Source organism: Ceratina calcarata, unplaced genomic scaffold (genome assembly GCF_001652005.2).
Source record: "Ceratina calcarata isolate Rehan_Ccalc_2016 unplaced genomic scaffold, ASM165200v1 scaffold525.2, whole genome shotgun sequence".
Taxonomy (NCBI): Eukaryota; Metazoa; Arthropoda; class Insecta; order Hymenoptera; family Apidae; genus Ceratina; species Ceratina calcarata.
This window is the reverse complement of record NW_017176396.1, coordinates 304,696-324,903: the sequence shown is the minus strand read 5'-3', so window position 1 is coordinate 324,903 and position 20,208 is coordinate 304,696. Positions and strand designations below refer to the sequence as shown.

The 20,208-nt window shown below is 33.8% G+C and overlaps 7 protein-coding genes across 10 annotated transcripts in view; 4 read left to right on the top strand and 3 right to left on the bottom strand.

The window, feature by feature from the left end:
- LOC108628465 (ATP-binding cassette sub-family G member 1) overlaps positions 1 to 6,192 on the bottom strand; it is a 27,511-nt gene extending 21,319 nt beyond the window's left edge. Inside the window, exon 1 of the mRNA XM_018030400.2 lies at positions 6,054 to 6,192. The gene's annotated coding sequence lies outside the window, so the exon portion shown is untranslated. The remainder of the gene's footprint in view (positions 1 to 6,053) is intronic.
- Positions 6,193 to 7,022: 830 nt separating this feature from the next.
- LOC108628517 (U3 small nucleolar RNA-associated protein 6 homolog) lies at positions 7,023 to 9,770 on the top strand. 2 transcript variants are annotated; one of them, XM_026816492.1, is made up of 10 exons: positions 7,023 to 7,256; positions 7,329 to 7,455; positions 7,544 to 7,684; positions 7,760 to 7,950; positions 8,027 to 8,251; positions 8,323 to 8,662; positions 8,735 to 8,905; positions 8,966 to 9,140; positions 9,199 to 9,584; positions 9,670 to 9,770. In XM_026816492.1, exons 1-9 carry the CDS (start codon positions 7,165 to 7,167, stop codon positions 9,537 to 9,539), a joined length of 1,803 nt encoding a protein of 600 aa, XP_026672293.1. In that variant the 5' UTR covers positions 7,023 to 7,164; the 3' UTR covers positions 9,540 to 9,584; positions 9,670 to 9,770. The 2 variants fall into 2 exon arrangements, with proteins under 2 accessions (XP_026672293.1, XP_017885993.1); XM_018030504.2 differs by having other exon boundaries at positions 9,199 to 9,713.
- Positions 9,594 to 11,546, bottom strand: LOC108628518 (tektin-2). Its single transcript, XM_018030505.2, has 7 exons — positions 11,360 to 11,546; positions 11,090 to 11,252; positions 10,764 to 11,024; positions 10,535 to 10,705; positions 10,255 to 10,477; positions 9,966 to 10,189; positions 9,594 to 9,879 (listed from the first exon to the last, which is right to left on the bottom strand). The coding sequence occupies exons 1-7, from the start codon at positions 11,403 to 11,405 to the stop codon at positions 9,678 to 9,680; spliced, it is 1,290 nt and encodes a 429-aa protein (XP_017885994.1). The 5' UTR covers positions 11,406 to 11,546; the 3' UTR covers positions 9,594 to 9,677.
- A 243-nt stretch (positions 11,547 to 11,789) lies between these two features.
- LOC108628504 (chromobox protein homolog 5) lies at positions 11,790 to 15,575 on the top strand. The gene is made up of 4 exons (XM_018030482.2): positions 11,790 to 12,821; positions 13,173 to 13,452; positions 13,541 to 13,874; positions 13,950 to 15,575. Exons 1-4 carry the CDS (start codon positions 12,462 to 12,464, stop codon positions 13,975 to 13,977), a joined length of 1,002 nt encoding a protein of 333 aa, XP_017885971.1. The 5' UTR covers positions 11,790 to 12,461; the 3' UTR covers positions 13,978 to 15,575.
- LOC108628503 (uncharacterized) lies at positions 15,489 to 17,218 on the top strand. 2 transcript variants are annotated; one of them, XM_026816493.1, is made up of 4 exons: positions 15,489 to 15,574; positions 15,666 to 15,881; positions 15,949 to 16,289; positions 16,363 to 17,218. In XM_026816493.1, exons 2-4 carry the CDS (start codon positions 15,750 to 15,752, stop codon positions 17,114 to 17,116), a joined length of 1,227 nt encoding a protein of 408 aa, XP_026672294.1. In that variant the 5' UTR covers positions 15,489 to 15,574; positions 15,666 to 15,749; the 3' UTR covers positions 17,117 to 17,218. The 2 variants fall into 2 exon arrangements, with proteins under 2 accessions (XP_026672294.1, XP_026672295.1); XM_026816494.1 differs by lacking the exon at positions 15,489 to 15,574 and having other exon boundaries at positions 15,790 to 15,881; positions 15,980 to 16,289.
- Positions 17,203 to 18,087, bottom strand: RpL38 (ribosomal protein L38). Of its 2 annotated transcripts, XM_018030486.2 has the most exons (5): positions 18,016 to 18,087; positions 17,827 to 17,863; positions 17,565 to 17,625; positions 17,352 to 17,474; positions 17,203 to 17,273 (listed from the first exon to the last, which is right to left on the bottom strand). In XM_018030486.2, exons 2-5 carry the CDS (start codon positions 17,827 to 17,829, stop codon positions 17,233 to 17,235), a joined length of 228 nt encoding a protein of 75 aa, XP_017885975.1. In that variant the 5' UTR covers positions 17,830 to 17,863; positions 18,016 to 18,087; the 3' UTR covers positions 17,203 to 17,232. The 2 variants fall into 2 exon arrangements, with proteins under 2 accessions (XP_017885975.1, XP_017885974.1); XM_018030485.1 differs by lacking the exon at positions 18,016 to 18,087 and having other exon boundaries at positions 17,827 to 18,009.
- A 413-nt stretch (positions 18,088 to 18,500) lies between these two features.
- Positions 18,501 to 20,032, top strand: LOC108628505 (BAG family molecular chaperone regulator 2). Its single transcript, XM_018030483.2, has 3 exons — positions 18,501 to 18,933; positions 19,165 to 19,277; positions 19,352 to 20,032. The coding sequence occupies exons 1-3, from the start codon at positions 18,723 to 18,725 to the stop codon at positions 19,583 to 19,585; spliced, it is 558 nt and encodes a 185-aa protein (XP_017885972.1). The 5' UTR covers positions 18,501 to 18,722; the 3' UTR covers positions 19,586 to 20,032.
- The last annotated feature ends 176 nt before the right edge of the window (positions 20,033 to 20,208 follow it).

The window sequence follows — 20,208 nt, the reverse complement described above, 5'->3', positions numbered from 1 at the left end:
TTTGTCAACATCAATAAAATGCCAAATAATCATACCTAACTCATTAAATATCGAAATTAGAAGAAGAATGCACTATTTTTAATTATAGGAAATGCGTTTTTCTGAAGTACATAAACTTTTGGTATTGACTGTATAGCCAATACAACATTGAAACGGATATGACAAACACAAAACTTCTGTTAATCGATTTTGATTAAAAATTTTGATTGAGAAAATTTCCATGGCAAACTGCGAGCTCATCAGTTTCATTTGAAGGGAGTTAATAAAAATGTTGTCGATAAAGAGACGATAACGAAATTTGTTATCAGCGAACTCAGCGCTGATGCAAAACTTTAGATGACACACGCTTACATAATTTAATTAAACTACGCGACGCATACAATACCCAACGTACTACTTACGTACTATACAATACCCTTACGTACTACGTAAACAGCGTCAAGCTGTTTAATCGTAGAAACGCGATGATCTTGAACTACAAGCGCTCTGATTCACTGGGGTGCAAGCACCATGACCCGGGGACGTTTATCAGCAATTTTTTTATCTCACCCCTATCTCGAACATTCTATCGAGACAAATTATTTTCCATGTCTGATTCCCTCTTTTCCCAATCTCCCTCTTCTGTAATTACAATTTCCTCGCAATAACCCCTGACATCCAAAACAGTTGAATGATTATCAGATGCGCACTTAATCCACAGAGAATTATCGCAACGTTTATAATAAAAATAATGAAATACTTGACCCAGCGGGAACTTAAGCTGTCCAGTTTCGTCATCATCATCAGTGAACCGTGAAAAGAAATCGCGTGGATTAAAGTTTGGTATCATGCCGCGGGTGAACGGCCTTCTTTTTTAATGAACGATTGATGCAACTATTTCAAAAAGCAGAGACGAGCCACGATTTCGATATATCCCGTGAACGAAGATGGTAAGTATATGTATACCTCATCCGTGGAACGATACTTGCGCAAAATAACGAACTACCCGGGGTTTTGCAACCAAGTTAACAACTTCAGAAATTACGAAAACATCTGGTAAACACGACCGTCATGATAATCATCGTAACAATCATTATACCTAGTAGTATAATCGTGATAAATATACATTCAAACGTGTTCATCTATTAAAATATTTAACTCGATACGTAAGATCTAATCTAAATTCTAATAACTCCTGTTTCGTAGATTTATAAGATGACAAAATAAAATTCTTACATATCAAATGCTGCTTCGAATTATACATACAGAAAGTATATAGATTATAAAATTCACTTGAACTTGGTTTCGAGTAGATGGAAATAAAAAAAGAGGAGAATCACTTTCACTCTGTTTCCGGAGATGAAAGCAAATCTTATTCTACATATATTTTTAGAAAGTTTTACAGCCATGCACGGTTGTTTGCGGTAAGAAGCCGTTCAGAATCGCCGGCGATTCGTTACCGGTGCACCATGTGTTTTCTCTTTAACGGGTGCAATTAATACCATGGCTGGCTCACAATTAATGCTTAGACGTGTGGCGAATTAATCACAGCGAATTTAGTCTTCCGCTAGCGAATATTAAAAATATCAATAAAGATTTATAGGGACTGAATCGCTACCCTTTATAGCAATGGAACGATGATATGTATTTTTTATTCATAATACTTAACCAATGGAAGGAATTGATTACGTATCGCAATGACATAATAAAATACGTCAATTATCACTGCCTGACACTGAAGATATCAAAGTCGAAACAACGCTTATCAAAATGATCGTTCTGCTGCAGTCTTTCCACTAACGTCGATGAGCAATGTTCACGAAATATGTCGTGTAATTAAAAAGTAAAGGAGCTAGCGCTGAATAACAAGTTCTACGAAGAGAGCGTCGCAAGATCTACGAAATCGAGCCTCACGATCTTTGTAAACATGCTAAACAAAAATTAAGCATGCAGCCGTACATCTCGAGACATCATTACGATTCTAAATAATATTTACTGCGGCTGAAAATTTTTACGTACGTCGACAGTACGTGTATTTTTTCCTTGAAACAACAGTAAATCAGTGTGACTAGATTTATAGGTGTCTCAATAACATTGCACGTCCATACGGATTTGTCTATTATAAACTACATGAAATACTGGTTTCAGATATTATCAGTGCGGCAATTATTTATGTTCAGTAGTTACCTGTAATTGATATAACGGTCTGTACTTGTCTATAATTGATATCAAACGACCTCAATTTATTTTTTACGTGAAACTTCGTCGACATCTGATACGTACGTAAATAAACATGATTTCTTTGGAATATCTGATTAACTTTTAATAGAACATCACTTCTTCGTTGCACGCATTCTTTATGCACATAAACGAGAATTATAGAACACAAGAGGTTTAATTAAGAAAAATTACCATTTCGAGTATTTGAAATTACGATAATCTTATACTTCTTACAAGGCAGCAATTTTGTGAGCTATCATAGTTCTCATTGAAGGCAACGTATGGACTGCGTTATCGTAAAAAATTTTATTTATAGAAATAAGCGAGCCATTTGGAACGCCAACTATACGTGTCTGTTCTTCACGTAGATAGACATATCAGGGCAGAATAAATGATTCTGTTTAACTTCTTGAAAATCCTAACGTTTGATTTCAGAAACGAACTTTGGATTTTGCATGCACAGTGCATTATTAAAAAGTATGTGTTAGATAATCATATTACGTAACTGATGTTACGACCAATTGTATTTGTTTTCTTTTATTTTGTCTTTCATTATAATTACTGTGCGCAATGTCTGTTACAAAAAAGGAACAGTCTGTGAAACCTTTACGATTTAAAAACGATAATTTAATACTATTGTTCTCAAAGCTAAAACAATTCATTTGCATATCACGGTCCATCGAACGTTTGTGTTTAAAATGTATATATGTACATTTGAATTTCGCGTTTAATAACATATGAAAAATGGAAGAGGAAGAGCACAACGCAAAGTCTGGATTTTCTTGTAGGCAAACTGTTCAGTCACCTGAATCGTTTAATATTAAAGACAAGAAATGCGATTGACATTGACGAAAAAAATCTGAACAACAAATTAGATAAATAATTAATGTGACGCATTGGAAAACATTACGTTTTTTTCCCAAGCGCAATAACGTTATTAGCATAAACTAACATATAAGCAATAATTTATAGGTACATTTTGCATGAGTTATTAATTGTCGTGTTGTAGATTTAGAAATACAATTTCATTAAGAAATGTTCGACTTCTAGTTCTTCGTGCAAACTATATAGTGTGCGACCGAAAGTCACGCTAATCGGTAGATTATGCACTTTTAGCATTTATATAATATTGAATAACGGTACAAAATATGCTTTATCTTCTGAACCATGCTCATTTCGTCGTTCAAAGTCTCCGAATGTTTACGTAATTAACGTAACAGTTGCAAATTTCAAGGCTATATTTTCTTAATATATGAACACACATGTATAATTCTTACGTACGTCGTTCTTACTGTCCCTTTTCATTCATTACCAGAAATATATTTCGTCGTCAACAAAACAAGCCAATTACCTAGGGACAAAAAGTATTTTTATTCTCGGATCGAATAAAAGAAGATAAATATCATTGCAAAAAATTAATGTAACATGCAAATGGGTCAATAATACTTAAACATCGATTTGGAAACGCATAAAATTACAATTTCAAATCGAGACGTCTAAGCAACAATTAAGAATACAGTTTCTACTTGCTCTGAGGCATCGGTATAATTATAGACGGTACTTGCAAAACGTGATCACGCTTCACATGGTTCACATTGAAATCCTTCGTAAATATTAAAATTCTGTTGAAGAAAAATTTACTGAGGAACCCTATTTGTATTGTACACGCGCAATTAAAAAGCTATTATCATCATAAACAGAGATGGTGATCCGTGTGGTTATTACGTCGTTCGAATAACTGCAATAATTTGTCATTGCGCGTAATTGTGAGTATTGACTGATCACTGTTTTATGAATGAATTNGAGTTCTCACCGCGACGAAAGTTCATAATTACAGTAAGGAAGAGGGTAACTGAATCATAGCTTTCGTGGTCTTTCGGTTGATCAACAGACCAGAACGGAAACGAATTGCCTAGGAAGACTTTGATCCCATCAAACGTTATTATTTCGTCCTTAATCGACTATCATTCGAGGACATCGAAATGAATCATTTTCCGGATATGAACATTTTCGAAATACAGAAACTGTGTGAGTAGAAGTAGCACGTCGTACTCGAAAAATTATACTCTGATTATGTACACGTGTCGAATATATATGTCAATAATTGTTGTCAACAATGCTGACTTTCATGTTACGTCATGCAACACAAACAAGTTGAAATTTCACGAATGATGAAAAATTTGAATTTCATCAAATTCCGGAATACACGTGGCATGCATGCATACATATGTATCCCGGCTGAAGAACATTTCTACGATTTCTCTGCAACCTTCTTACAGGTTTCTTTAGTATATCAATTACCAAGTAAAATGATTCCGATTACAAGAGAGGAATTAAAATATATTTCAAAAAGAATTTTATCGACCATCTATCAAGTTCGATGGCATCAGACTGTTATTACATACTTGTCACTATCATTATGACATATCTTTGAAATTACTTAATTTATCCAAGTATTATAGCTTACGTTTACGACTCTGCTATTTTAAGTAAAGTTTTTCAAGCATTTCGTACAGGCCGTTATCGAGAACGTAGATTTATGAAAACGGGAATAAGAAAAACGAATAAATTACCACTCTTCATTCGCAGTTCCTTTACACTTCACATAAAACCAGCCATTTGACGTAGATATCATACGAATATGCATTTTATGCGACCCGACGGTCAGAATCTTAAACGATCACGTATTAGCAGGAAAATATTATTTTCAACTGACAGATGTCTATTTCGTACAAATTATTGCAACACGTCATCGTACGCGACGAGAAAAGTTCTCATTACGGCGAATGTAAGAAACTACGCGCGATTAATACGATGACTAATTCTGGGCGTGTTCAAGATCAACATTGAATCTAATAAGGAGTGAACTTGAATAGGAACGTATTCCTGTGACGCTCTCAGCAATGACTGATAACATTAAACGGTCATGATCAACGCTAAATTTGATCGTACAATAGAGATCGATGCGATTAGTAAATTACAATCCGTATCAATCGATCTGAAATGTGAAGAACGAAATCGACAGATATGTTCAAGCAATCTTATTGTGAATTGTTAAGTATAATTATTATCAGCTGAGGTACATTATATCGCGTTCCCGAATCTTTCCTCGTTTCGGCAAAATCGATAGCAACGGATTGAGACCATGACTTTGCGGTTAACGACATAATTAGTGAAACTTGGTCAACGAAATTGTCAAGGTTCACTCGCGACTTTCTGTGTAAGTCTCGTTTTTTATCAATGTTGTGAAACCGTTGCACATGCTTTCCACAGATATTTGACAGATGAAACACAATACACAAGTCTCGATACGTTCTCTTCAGATTTCTGATCGCAAGTACGCTAGTTCAATCTGTTAGATTATCAATCAACTTATAACAATCTATGGAACATATTTCCAGGCGATAACTTCGAAACAGACACGACTCCTAGTCCATTTATTTCATCAATTACTAACAGCGCGTTCATCGATCAAATCTATAAATAAAACCGTATAGTACTTGAAACAACAATAGTTCCTGCTAACCGGCTTATTCACTGACGAATATTGACAATCTTTTCAACGAGCGAAAAGGGAGCAAAGAAAAAGATGTCAAGTAAGAGGAACAGGAAGCGCTGTGAAAACAAGGAGAAATGAGATTCTTGGCAGTTCCACTTTCGATAAAATCTGTATCAAGTAAAATCAGACACTGGGTTCAGATTAAATATAACTACGGTCGGTTTGAATCTGCAGTTTAAAGATGTAAACATGCCCAAGGTATTAATAATAGATTCTGGCTACTGTGCCCGATTTAAACATTTACTTCGAATATCATCGTGTTCAATGTGTGAAAGAAAATTGAAATTTATCTTACCTTATAATTAGTGACGTTGTCGAAAAATAAAATAGCTTCGAAATGATTGAAAGAGAACGATCGACGCGAAGACACGAGCGACAGCGTGCTGACAAAACACGCACGACACCCGAAAGTTCGCAGAAGACTAACCGTTTCGTTATTCGTCATTACGGCTGCGGGCGTGCCTTAGTGCCTTCCTTCGTTTTCTCTCTCTCTCTCTTTTTTTCTTTCTATCTGTCTTTCTCTTCTCTTCATGTACGCAAGCGTATGAAATGGCGCGAATTACGGGCACTGAATCAGGTTCAATTTTTAAGTTTTTGTAATTCTCTTTCGAAACGCGGTACGATATATATATAATACTTTCAAGCTATGTTTTGTATCATAAAAATGGATATGTTAAATATCAAAAGAGCATATGTCAATTAATGTATTCAGGCTAAGATAAATGAAAGGATATTTCGAAATTTGGAATCATTGATTACTAAAAATTAATCTCTATGCAAACGATTAGATACACTTAATATTTGGTAGTTATACATTTTAAAATAAATATAATAGATAAAGAATTTATAGACTTACAGATGAATTAATGTCGAATATGTGCATAAAATTTCGCATTAACGATCGACACATTTCTACTCGTAAGAGATTGAGATAAAATCTAAATTTTATAACACAAATAGGTCACCGAGGAGATAGAGATACTAATATACTATTAAAGAGTGGCTGCGACCGTGCAATCATGAGGACAGCAAATAGGATCAAGTGGAGTTCAAAAACATAGTCGTTAATTGCATCGAAGAAGTCAGCGACCGACAAGTTTGGCGCGATAGGTAATGAATAAACGTAGAACGCCAACATTATCGATTTTCTACCGGCTACCTCGAGTTTAGGTTTCGAAATTTCTACGTATAGCAGCACTGCACAAGTGGGTATAGAAGACAAATTCCTCCTACCCATGCTCCTACCATCAAGGAGTCCTCTCTACTGCCCTGCAACTACCACCACCACCTCTGCTCCTAATAATAATCATAATTTAACATCCAGAAGTGCTGTTGTCTTATACACGTGACAAAGATTTTTATATTTATCTCAAATTGTATATTTTGTTTAATTAAAAAGCTTGACCATGGCGGAATTTGTTGAAAAACGATGCGAGGATATGATTCCCGAATTAGAACAGATGGAAAGAATGAAGCTGTTCGACAAAAATGAAATTCGGTAAGAGGTGCAGGTTATATTTTCGTATTATATTGTTTATTTCGATTAACAATCAGCTTTTTTAAATTGTAGAGGAATTGCAAAAAAGTTGAAAGAATATGAATATAAAATTCAGCGACACACGAAAACTAAGGAAGATTATTTAAGATATATACAGTACGAAATGGATCTTCTTAAATTAATCAAACAACGCCGAGGAGTATGTTATGAGATTTGAGAAAATAATTATTTCATTTTAACTTTGAACCCTTCAATCGTTTGTGTAATAATTTCTTTCTGTTCAACAGAAATTTGGTATGAATCAGAAAAAATCAGATATCGATTACATGATTACAAATAAAATGAATTATTTGTATAGAGATGCAATATTTAAATTCCAAGATGATATTCGATTTTTCATTGCCTATATCAAATTCTGCAAACATGTTGTAAGTGATCAGAATACAGATTTTCTTTCAACACAGATATCGATATGTAAATCTACATAATTTTTTATATTGTAGCACTTGCAGAACAACGTTAGTAACATGTTAGGTCAAATGTTATATCTTCATCAGGATAAACCAAAATGCTGGCATATTGCTGCTCGTTGGGAGTTGGAAGAAACTAAAAATATCACAAATGCACGTCAGTACCTCTTTCGAGGTCTACATATACATCCCACTTCTCAATTATTATTTCTTGATGCTTTCAGGTACATAACAAATGTTCCTTATAATTATATTAATATACATGTATTTATATTTGTAAAAGCTAATTTCGTGGTTTAGATTAGAATTGAACGAAGCATTGACCAATGATGAAAGAGGTGAGAATAATAGTAATGACACAACACCAACGGGAACTGATGATAATATGACTACTAGATTGAAAAGAGCTAACGTTATATATGAACAAGCGTCAAAACGCATTAAAGATATCAAGTTCATTATTGAATTACTGAACATTACGAAAGAATACAAACATGCGCAAGCATTGCAAAATAAAATCGTAAGGTATAAATCATGAAACTATGGTTACCAGCTATGAGTTGATACGAACTTTAATCATTTTATCTTATTTTTAGTGATATCATTCAAGAATATCCTCATGAACCTCTAATGTGGAACACAATGGCCAGACGAGAATTAGAAGGACTTGTTCAACCTCCTCTGAATGATACAACAATGGAAATTGATAGTTCGGAACAAGTTTCATTAAGAGATCGTATAACTTCTTGTAATAAAGTGTATCAAACAGCAGTCAAGAAGATTAAAACTGAAGAAATGTGGTCATTTTATATAGAATGTTTAATAGAAATTAACGAGAAACCCTCGTTACCAAACTTCAAAAGGAAATTATTAAAAACTGCATTATCGCAGGCACATCAAGCAAAAAAATTGAAAGAAAAATATTATTTGCATTGGGTTAGTAAAATACTTCATTGTTCGTTAAACGAATAGTACGATAGAGAAAATTGTAAAACACCATTATTGCAGATCAATATGTTAAACGTTGAAAAGAAAGATGAAAATACTGATAAGAAGCTGAAAGAGATTTTGAGTATGGCAACTGAAACTTTGCCAAGTAGTATAAGTCTTTGGCACGCTAGAGTAAGATACTTGTTTGCTTATGGAGAAGACGACGAAGCTGAGGCTGCTTTTTCTAAGGTACAGAAGGATTTACATCTATCTTTGGTGCATTCATATTTACGTTGTATGATTTTTTAGGCAACGCAAATCCTCGGTGAAAAATCATTGCCTCTATGGAAACTAAAGATATTACATGTACAATCAAAGTGTCCCGAGAAAAATGAACAAGTTTTCCAAGCTGCTATGCAGGCACATCCAAATATCGCTCAAGAAATAAAACCTACTTACATCGAATGGCTGGTCCTAACAAAAAGTACGTATAATGTTACATTTGATGGCATGTTCATTATTTATTATATCATTTATTTTAGATATACAAACGGCCAGAAAAGTTTATGACAACATCTGTTTGCAACCCCCTTTTTCTCTTGAATTGCACAGAAAAATGATTGAACTAGAACTTGTCCAGCCCGAAATATCGGCAAAACACGTTCGAAAGTGCAATGAAATGTCAATACTGCAGTTTGGTAAAAATAATACGAGCGTTTGGATGGAATTTATCAAGTTCGAAATGAAACACGGTGACCCAATAAAAGTTGGCGAACTTCATAGAAGAGCAGTCCAAATGTTAGAATCAGAATTGGTGGACTCATTTCTTTCAGAATACAGTTTACTTAAAGTCAGTTCAGATTCCATTAACGCCAAGACATAAGCATATACAGTAAAATGTATGATAAATACATTGTACATATAATAAGTAGGTAATTTATATATGTCACGTATATTTACGTTTATAATATGTATTCGTGCATTTACTTCATGATAGATTTACGTGCATCTAGGAATCCATTCATGACTCGAGTGGTATCTCTTTCTCCATACGCGTGAGAACAATGTTACGGTCCGTCTCATTACGTAGTCTCGTTCTATCTCCTGTTTTCAGTGTTGCTCTCATATCTAAGCACATCACATCAGTCGCCAAGGAATGTTGTTTATCTTCTAAATTTTTATCCACTCGCAAGAGCAAGCCTTCCAAGTCGTTATACGACCCTCTAAAAAGAGAAACCATGTGCAGTAACATTCATAGCCAATAAATAAGAAAAAATATATTATTTTATAAATCATTCATTGAACGTACTTAGATTTATTCAAAACATCGATCAAATCCTTTTCAGTCTGCCGCAACTGCAGGACTTCGTCTTTCAAACCCATTTCAGCCTCGTCGCGACAAAGTTCAAAGCCAGGGCGATAAGTACGATTTTCTAAACGCGTCTCCGCGCATTTCATCGAGTCAATTTTATGCAGAAGTGCGTCCTCGATTCTTACTATTTCTTTTTGTAAAATTTCCATTTCTTTTTGAATCTACAAATTATCCGATCGATTCAACTTGTTTCAAATACTAACAATGTGTATGAAATTATAATCACTTTAAGTTTTTGCCATTCCAATTCGTTGCGAGCTTTCTGCGTTTGGTAAATTCTTTTTCGTAAACTAAAATCTGTAACATCTTGCTGTGCTTTAATATCATTTCGGGCACGTTCGCGCATGACATTCATAGCTTCTCGAAAACCATAGGCATCGCTCAATTCGTTGTCAGCTAAAGTTTTAGTGTATCGGCAATGTTCCAACCACGCTTCATATGGTATTGAACTACAATAATAAAACGGGCAATGGATCTTAAAACATACGATTAAACATTATTCTTACCCTTTCGGAGTTCGTAATGCATTCGGTTTATAACTAATGTTTGCACACGTTCGATCCAAACTAAGATTTTCTCTATCTATGTTAATTGTTTCTTCTTTATCTTCTACTTCTAATTGTACCCCAAATCTAACTTCTTCTAAACGATTCAACTTTTCCCACGCAGATTGCACTCTGCGCAAAACAATTTACGATCATATTCCTGAAAGTGTCCTGTCTTCCTATATTTTACCTCTCTGTTAGCCACTTCTTAACGTTTTCAATTACGCAGAGCTCTCTTTTTAATTCTGTGTCTGCTTCGTCATAAGTAAGCTCTGTTCCTCTACGACAATCTCTCATTGAAATACATTCTGCTGTTATTTGCAACGGATAATTCAAGTTTTCTAATTCCTTCTCCGTGTCAGCTTTCTCGTCTTGTAAAGACTTTATCTCCGAAAGTAATTTATCCAACAATTTCTCCAACACTTCTCTCCAACGCGATAATTCAGTCACCCTACACAAATAATTGAAAGATATGCAATTTTGTTTAACAGCATGCAGTTTAATTTATCTATGTACCTATCTGCAAGCCGGGTATTGTTCATGTACGTATCCCATATAGTTTTCACCATCGTTTCGGAACGAATAATCTTTCCCGAATTTCGTAACTCGAATGCCTCTCCGCTCCTGAGAGCTGCATTTTGCTGTAGTTCCCATTGTTTGGCATACCAATCTGCTAAACCTGTTGCAATAAAAAAAAAATTTCGCGTTAAATTTTAAGCTGTTATAAATGGTTGTAAATTAAGAAATTTTTGTTGTAGCATCAACAGATTGAAAAATTACACTTACTTATATGGGGCAAAGGTTTTTCGTACGTAATTACAGACTTGTCCATAATTTAAGAGATGTATGCTACGTTTATACAAAAGTTTTGGATAAATAACCGTAGCACGGTATCGGGAATTAGGAATTTAGGTAAGCAGTTGCCAGAGCAACGACACTATTGCGTGCCGAATTCGATATTGATTCGATATTTTATTTAATTCTTGCATTTTTTACAAATCGTTCCAACATCTAATTTGCTATTACGTAATCAGAAGTGAATCATTTATTCTTAATCGATGTAGCGGTTCATATTTGAAAAAGAAAAAGTAGATTTTTATTTTGATAATTATGCATCCTGTGAGGAATATCGACTTGATTAATAAACCGATTGTTACAAATAGTAAAAGAGTTTGAATAATAATTTCCAGTAGAGTTGTAAGAATGTCTCAAAACTCAAAATTATGAAAGCGGAAACGAAAATAATATAGACTACACGCAAAGCAAAATGCAGACATCTGTTACGGAAGTTGTTATAATATATTCTAAATTTTAAATACCGATAATAATTAATTTAAATATCAAGCTTAGCACAAAAGATGTGAATTATACAATTTTCTTAAACATCTGACTTGAAAAAGTAAGTATTTATGTACAATTAGATAATTATTGAAACTACGTATATGTCGAGGAGTTTGAATGAAGTTATACGATTCTTCGAAAATCGGTACATGAATTTTATTCAAGGTCCGTACGTTGAACAATAAAACATCCAATAAATGTTGTTTAAATTTGATCCGTATTGTAAGTCCTGGATGTTACAATTTACAATAATTCTAAACGACAATATGTGACTACACATACACGTAGTCATTATCCTTGAATGGCGTGTTGGATGGAAGCTTTCGCTTATACGTCTGCGCATTAACTGCCTACATTACGACTCAAGCATAGCCGGGATCAAGTTATTTAAGGGAAGGCGGGATAAAATTGTATCGCATTTGTTTGTACAGTTAAATTAGTTTGTAGAATAATTTTTGAAAAAGGGAAACCTTCGTCTTTGATTATTCGAAATTACTAATCGAAATTATCGTCGGCGCCGAGCTTTTATATTGACCGTTTGAATAGTATGCGCAGATTGAGTATGAGAGGTAAGCATGGGAAGTCGGAAAAGTCGGAAACAACCAGTGATGGTGAATTGGAGGCAAATGGCGTCGCGCGTCTAAGTGTAACAAACGAGAATAACGAAATGAAGAAAGACAAAGAGAACGAAAATATCGAGTCCTCGCGCAGAAGTGCAGGAAAAAAGCGTACGTCTCGTGGCCGGCATAGTCTGAAAGAAGCGAGTAAAGATCTCATCGGAAAATCGGACGTTGAAGATACACAAGTTACCGAGTCGGAAGAAGAAAACAAGAATGTCGGAAGACCTGGACCAAGCAAGAGATTTAAAAAGGATGAAAAGACCTCTGCTATCGAAAAGGAATACGAGGTATAACAAGCATCATATTTACTTTGGTTCCACGTAGTACAATAATTATGTTTACGACAAGACCACAACCGTTGTTGGATGTACGGTTTGTTAGCGGCGTCGCGTCGCTTCGTTGGGGTTGATCCCGACTCCTTGTCACGAGAGCTCAACATTTCTCAAATGTACATTTCAGTTGTTTGCCTCTCAATTGTATAATGAATCTTTATAAAAATTAACTGTTTTTTCTGAATTCCTTGACTCCGATTAATATTTACGAAAATAATTCATATGAAACTAAAATTGATACCGCATCGATGTACGGTGATAACAAATGCGCGTTGTTTTTAATTGTGTTCATTTTTTACTATTCAGGTTCTAAAAATAGTGGGTCAGCGCACTATCAAAGGTCGTCGTCAATTTTTAATCAGATGGAAAGGATACGACGAAGATTCCGACACATGGGAACAAGAAAAAGATTTAAATTGCACCGAATTAATCGAAGAATATTTAGCCGAAAATGCCGAGAACGAAGAGGAGATAAAACCAAAAAAAGCGGAAAATTCATTAAAATCTCCGGGAAAAAGCAAATCTCCAAAAATTGACAAGCGGAATAAAAAAGCAATGAAGACTATAGTAAAGAAAGCAGAAAATGGTATTAATAATTAAGCATTGCTGAAGTGTTGCGACGATTATTTAATTTTGCTGTAATTGTTCACTTGGTGTTTTTAAATGAATGTCAGGTAAACAGATAACACCATCCGATGAAGAAAAAGATGACAAGGACAATCAGAAAGAATTTGAAGTAGAAAAAATTATTGAAGTACACTTCAAAAAGAATAAGACGAGGGAGTTCTTAATTCGTTGGAAAGGATTTACACCAGCGGACGATACATGGGAACCAGAGAAAAATTTAAATTGTCCAGAGCTAATTGCTAAATTTATGCAGAAAGTGGAAAAAGCGAAGAATACCGAAGCACGCGAATTGAGAACTAATCGTCCTCATACAAAAAGATATACTTTAACTACCCACGAGCCCGGTAGGCGATTGTCTCGTCGAAATATGGACAAACAAAGGTAGAGTTCATGTGACTCTGTTAATGCTTATCGTGTTCTGTGAATCAGAAATTAATATTCCGTTTTTCCTTGCAGAGCTACGTATCATGAATGTGATGAGTAAGAGATTACAGAGTATCAAGACGTTCATACGTGCACAATCACTTAACAAATCGGTTAACTCCACTTTTTTAATTTTTAATATGCAAAATATATCAAGGGTCGCGGTAGCGACCGGAAGGCAAATTTAAGTCTGAAGGTGGCATTTTCTTTACAGTTAGATTTAACAGCTAAATTACCATGTTTTCTTTTACTATGCGGATAATATGATAATAAATGCTTATTTCAATATATATTTTAAAAGAGAATATAGTTTTATACACTTTTTCTTTTATGGAGTTAACCGATTCGGCATGTGAACGCCTGGGGTATGTATACGTGACTTGCTTTGTAAAAAATTCTCCCACAGTCACGTTTAATGGCAATCTAACCAACGTGCAACTTTTTTCTGAGTCATCTGCGTCGGTGGCAATTAATAAACAAGTGTTTTCGTCTTTCTACGTACTGTGAAGAACTAAAGCATGTAATGCCATATTGAGAAGTCATGGTGCGTCATAAGACTATAATGTTTCGGTCCTTTTCTTTTTTTAGATTTGTCCCTCATTATGAAGGAATTACACTACTATTACATACATGTATGTAAACATTATATATCATTTTTTATTACGTTGTAAAGTGTCAAACATTTTCAATGTTTATAAAATATGTATATTGATACTTGGATCGAATGCAAAGTATCCTATATTTACTCTATAATTCGATAAAACATTAGTGGATAAAACTAATTTGAGATTGGCAAGAGTAAGTGTCTGTGAAATTGATTAGTAAATTGTAGATCTAGAATAATTAAAACTTGTATCATTTATGGTTTAAGTATTTCTATAAGTACTATAATTGAATATAAGAAGATTCTGATTCTATTAATATAAAAACTGGCATGAACCAAATAATTTTCATAACATGTTGGTTCATATTTATAAGACAAACAAAGAAAGGATAAAAATCATTTCAAATGTTTTATTTCATAACTTCTAATATTCTTGCCAGTAAATAAAAGACATACACCCGTTTTGACATGTGTACGAATTATACTTTGAGAAAGAAAAGGATAGTGGATTTTTGGTGTAAATTTTTTTATAATTCTCGATTTGTTATAATAATTATTACATGAATTATGCAAGTCAAAAAACGAACAAGATTAGAAATAGTTGATACCGAAAAAAGGTATTATAACAATTTCGATCAAACTGAAAATGGTATTAATTTCTGGAAAATATTTGTTATAGTATTAATCATCTTGGTCTTAATAATTCTATTTGTAATGTGTTGTCGTTACATCGGACAAATCGTTTGCATATTTAAAAGGTTCATTGTATTTTTGTTTCTATGATTTATGCCATGTGTTTGTCACATTTATGTCTAGTTTTTGGTACTATACTACAATAAAATTATATGTACGTTCGTAAAGATGCCTTGTCCGACGAAATAGCAAGTGTAATGATGATTGTTCTCCCATAATAAAAAGAACTAACACCAATTCGTATCTGAAACAACGATTTTCATGGCCCGCAACATGCGATTTTTCAAAATTTCATGTGAGACGCGATGGACAAAGGAATAAACAATGTGAAAATAAATGTAAACTAAAGACTCTTCTACAGGTACATCAATAAGCATATAAGTACATACATATTATGTTAAAAACAATTATCTGTCATAAATATGTTCGTATGTAAAATAATGTATAATTAGGAAAGGAAAAAATTACTTGCCCCAAATGAGCATAAAAATGTGACCACTTACAATGTAGAATTAAAAAAACGATTATCTTTAAAAATGTGTTTCTCACCCGCTCGCACGAAAGTGAAAAATATATCGAATAAGTCTGACGCCAAAAATTGTGAAAGTTACGAATGCAATGAGCTGGGTGCACAAACTACAAATAATTTTTATCATAGCTCCTACGAGGTATTACTCAACAGTTTTACTTGAATCTAATACAACTCCTTAATTCTGATAATTTTTTCTATTTTAGAATGACAGAGGTATATGTTTTTCCGATTCAGATTTAAAATTTTTGATGATTCCATTACATCCAAAACGAGCGATAGGGGACGAACTATTGTTGTGCAAATGGGATTCAGGAAATATTATTAATCATTCTAAAAAACGAGATAACACTAGTTCGAAACTAATAGAACTTACATTTGAAAATGCGGAGTCGTTCACTGACACTACGCAAAGATACGGACGTCATAAACCAAATTGTATACCTTATCCTCTGTTGTCAAAAGATTTAGCTACCGATTCAAAGTGTTTCTCAGATTCTGCAGTCAAGAAAACTACGCAGAATGTATTCCTCAGCAAATTAAAAAGGTTTCTTAAAATTTGACTATACTTTTAAATTTAGTTTAAATGAATAAAACAATGATTTTTATTATGTATGCAGGCCAACTAATTCTTTCACTTGTACGTTACCAAGTATATCTAACGTAAATAAAAAACAAAATGACCAAATCGTGACAGATTCAAAAGTCAGAGATTCTTGCAAACAAACCATAGATAATATTAGTGGGATGATAACAGATGACTTAGTTGAAGTAAACTCAGAGTCAAATTTGCTTAAGAACGACTTAGATCCCAGGAAAGTCCACCAAAAAATAATTTCAGAGGTAGTAAGAAATCAAATTAAAGAGATAAAAAATTGCGGAGAAAAGTCGGACGAAAATCTCATTAAACGCTCATTACACAATTTCATCGCGGAACTAAATTTCATACCCACAACTGGTATTGGTAATAACGAAAGTACTTTGGCTCCACCGAATTATAAGTCAGAGACAAATGACATTTATGATGAATTAGGAATATTATTCTCGCACTACCTGAAACTCCAAAGTCAACCATGTGAGAGGAAATATTGTCCATTAAAGCGTCATTTAAAGCAACAAGTTCGTCACAGTACACAAAAATGTCAAAGGAGATTCAGTTATTACCAAATATATCCATATGATCAGAGACCAACATGTAACAGTGGAAATGTCTGTGAAGACACATATGATGAATTAAAATTGATGTGCACTCCTTCAGCAGAAAGAAGGCGTGTTTATTATTACATGTTTCAAAGAAGAAAGCATTTCTTAAATCAACCCTACCGCATGTATAATCAAAATTCTACAACAACTGAACACAAAATTAAACAATGAGTGTTTGATAATTCGAATCAACCTCTTTTAAACACATGCTATGCTACTTTCTAAATAACGATAAGGTATAAGAAATAAAGCACGTATGTGTTTAAAAAATTATTTTATTTTATTAGTTACATGCGTTCACTTCGTTTTACCTCCTTCACTTGGAGACCTAAACAATACATTAATAGAAGGAATTAGAAACACAGATTTAAATTTAATATAGTTATGTTAGTAAACCAAGAAGTACCTGGTGGTAATGATTGTTTTAGTTTCTCGGCCTTTTCTTTGTCTGTGATGACAAGAGTATATAAAAATCGTGAACACCGAACCTTGAACTTAACATTATCAGCGTTCTTCTTTATTTTAACAGCTGAATTGTTGCCATGAAAAAGAAACTTCGTATGCATTTCATTGTATCATAAATATGAGATTAATATTTAACGAAATTAATTAAACTTACATTTTGCATCTTTCCTTCTTGCCTTCAACAGGAAATCCTTGATTTCTTTAATTTCTCGTGGCTGAAAAGCATTTTAAGCCAGTTAATACTACGATTATAGGCTAGGTTAAGCTTATGTCATACTCAATATATTTATAATATGCATTAACAAGCCTCTTGTATAAATATTATTTAAAAGAGAATAGCAATAGAATTCATATCAAGTACAATTAGAACCTACAGTGTTTTTAAATATCCGAGTAAGTATTTAATTAATGCTTACCATTGTGAAGTAGAGAGTTGGGTACACCTAGAAGCACCTGGAATAATCGAGAAAAATGAGTCGCACTACTAGCCAATTCAAGAAATTTCTAGATTTCTAGAAAATGTATCATTAACACATAATCCAAATGATACTGGATTTATATTAGAAAATTGGATTTTAGTAGAGCAATGAAAAAACAGCACTGACCCTTCTGTAATATAACCGGAAAAAGAGTGCGTACCAGTGTTGCGTACCCTTAAGAAGATGTATCAAATCAGCAACAGGACATTTAAAAAAATTTAACATTTTACATGCAAATTTAGTTGACAACAGAAATATAACGAGAGATATCAACAGCAAGCTTTTCGGTATGCAGTGCTATATACATCTACGATTGTATAAATTGTCATAATTGTTTAAAATACTTTCCAATACCTATAATCAAAATTGTCAATTAAAGTAAATTCATTTAATATTTCTGTAATGTAATAGATTAGATTTATGTTTCTGGTCTATTTTTTTTTTATTAATAAAACACGTGCTTTTTCTTTTAGTAAGGATTTCAAATAAGTGTATACTCTTTTGACTATCGTTCGTGCATATATATTTCTGTAGTGGATGTGGATACGTGTTGTGTATATGTAGTATATATGTGTACCTAATATACGTATGTATACGTCTGCGTTGCGCTCCGTTCATCGGTTCGCATTCGCACTTTCGTCAGTCACTTTTCCGGATCACAATCACAAGTACAGTATACGCGACGGGTCGACGAGAGTCGAGAGTCGTCGAGAGTATAAATGGTATAAAAGCGTCCTCGCCATACTTCGTTTGTGACCGTAATTTTTTGTTTAACAACCGCGTACGGAGATTGAACTGTTTTGGTGCTGAGGTAACAGCTTTACAAATTTGCAATGGATAGTCCGTTACCGCACATTATGGAAAGTGCGGATTGCGATGGTACCTCGAAGCCGAAAGACAGGTTAGTGAGCCTTCTCGATCAGATTGAAGTGCACGTAGAGCAATTGAGAAGAGATGCGTGGAGACTCGAGGAAGAAAGAGATACGCTTCTGACCACTTTAGACACGCTGAGAAACAACGAAATAGTCAGCTCATTAGAAGACAGTGAGTACTTCTGATTGCAAGGTTTCGTTTAGAACCAATCTAGAAACGTCACTGGGTCAAAATCTGTTATCAGTAGAAACTTTTACATTGTTACTTAATAAAGTCACAATCCCATTGCTTTATGCTCGTGTGTCACTTTATATGCGTCACTTGTCATTTTTACCGCCTGTTAAATCTAACCTATGAACGTCAGTAATACGTTTTGAGCGTGATCAAACTTTTTTTCAATAGCTGATAGGGATGACGTACTAAGATACGCAGAGAGACTATCTATGCGATGTTTAACTGTTGACGTTTTGGTCAAAATTCAACGTGATCAGATTCAAGAAGAAGCATTACATCAAGTATGTACAATTGTTCATTCCCTACGATGCATTAAGCAATTCTGGTATTTAATTCATTTAATTGATTTGTTTAGGTGAACGGTTTAATAGATGGTTTAGTGATTAGTCTTCGCGATGATCCAACTGGAACTCGGCAGCGGTGTGCATCCTTCATGAATGCCTGTAGTTCGCATGGATATGGTCAATCTGATAAGAACTTTGAAACAGCCATCCTGGGTTGTACTATAGACGATCAAAAACGAATAAAGAAAAGATTGCAGGGGTTGTTGGATTACATTGACAAAATGCATACAATTCAGTTACTGTGAAACTTGATTTGAGATGATTGATGTTAAAGGAAAACAGATAAGCTACTTCTCGAATGAACGATTAATATCTGTTAATTGTTTGAAAGGAGATTTGAAGAAGAAAATAAAAACTAATTAAAGCAGGGTGCTTGATGATAATTGGTGATTTTTATGGTAAATGTAGAGAAGGTGTTGCTTGTGTAAGACAGTGGGATTTTCTCTACATATATTGTTTCTATACCTTGCTATCGATGCAAATAAGCTTCATTGCACTTCATAATCCATATTTGTGCATTAATTGTAGTAGGAGTTAATATATAATTAGTATTAAAATGAATGTCCTCACTTATTGAAATAAAGAATGTTTCAGGCTTTTAAGTTCGTACATGCTTCTAAGCAAACAACTGTAATTATCTTTTCAGTATTTGCACTTCATGCAGAAGGGAAAATATAGTGTTTTTAAATCATCTTTTATGTTTATACATTTCTGAAGATTTTATAATAAAAATAAATTTTTCAGATGAAGATCCGAACGTATGTATATTAATAGAATGATTGTGAAATTTAATCTTTGTGTGGATATTTTATACATGATATTTATTTGTATGTGTTTAATATATGGCTAGTTTTAATATGCTTACGAT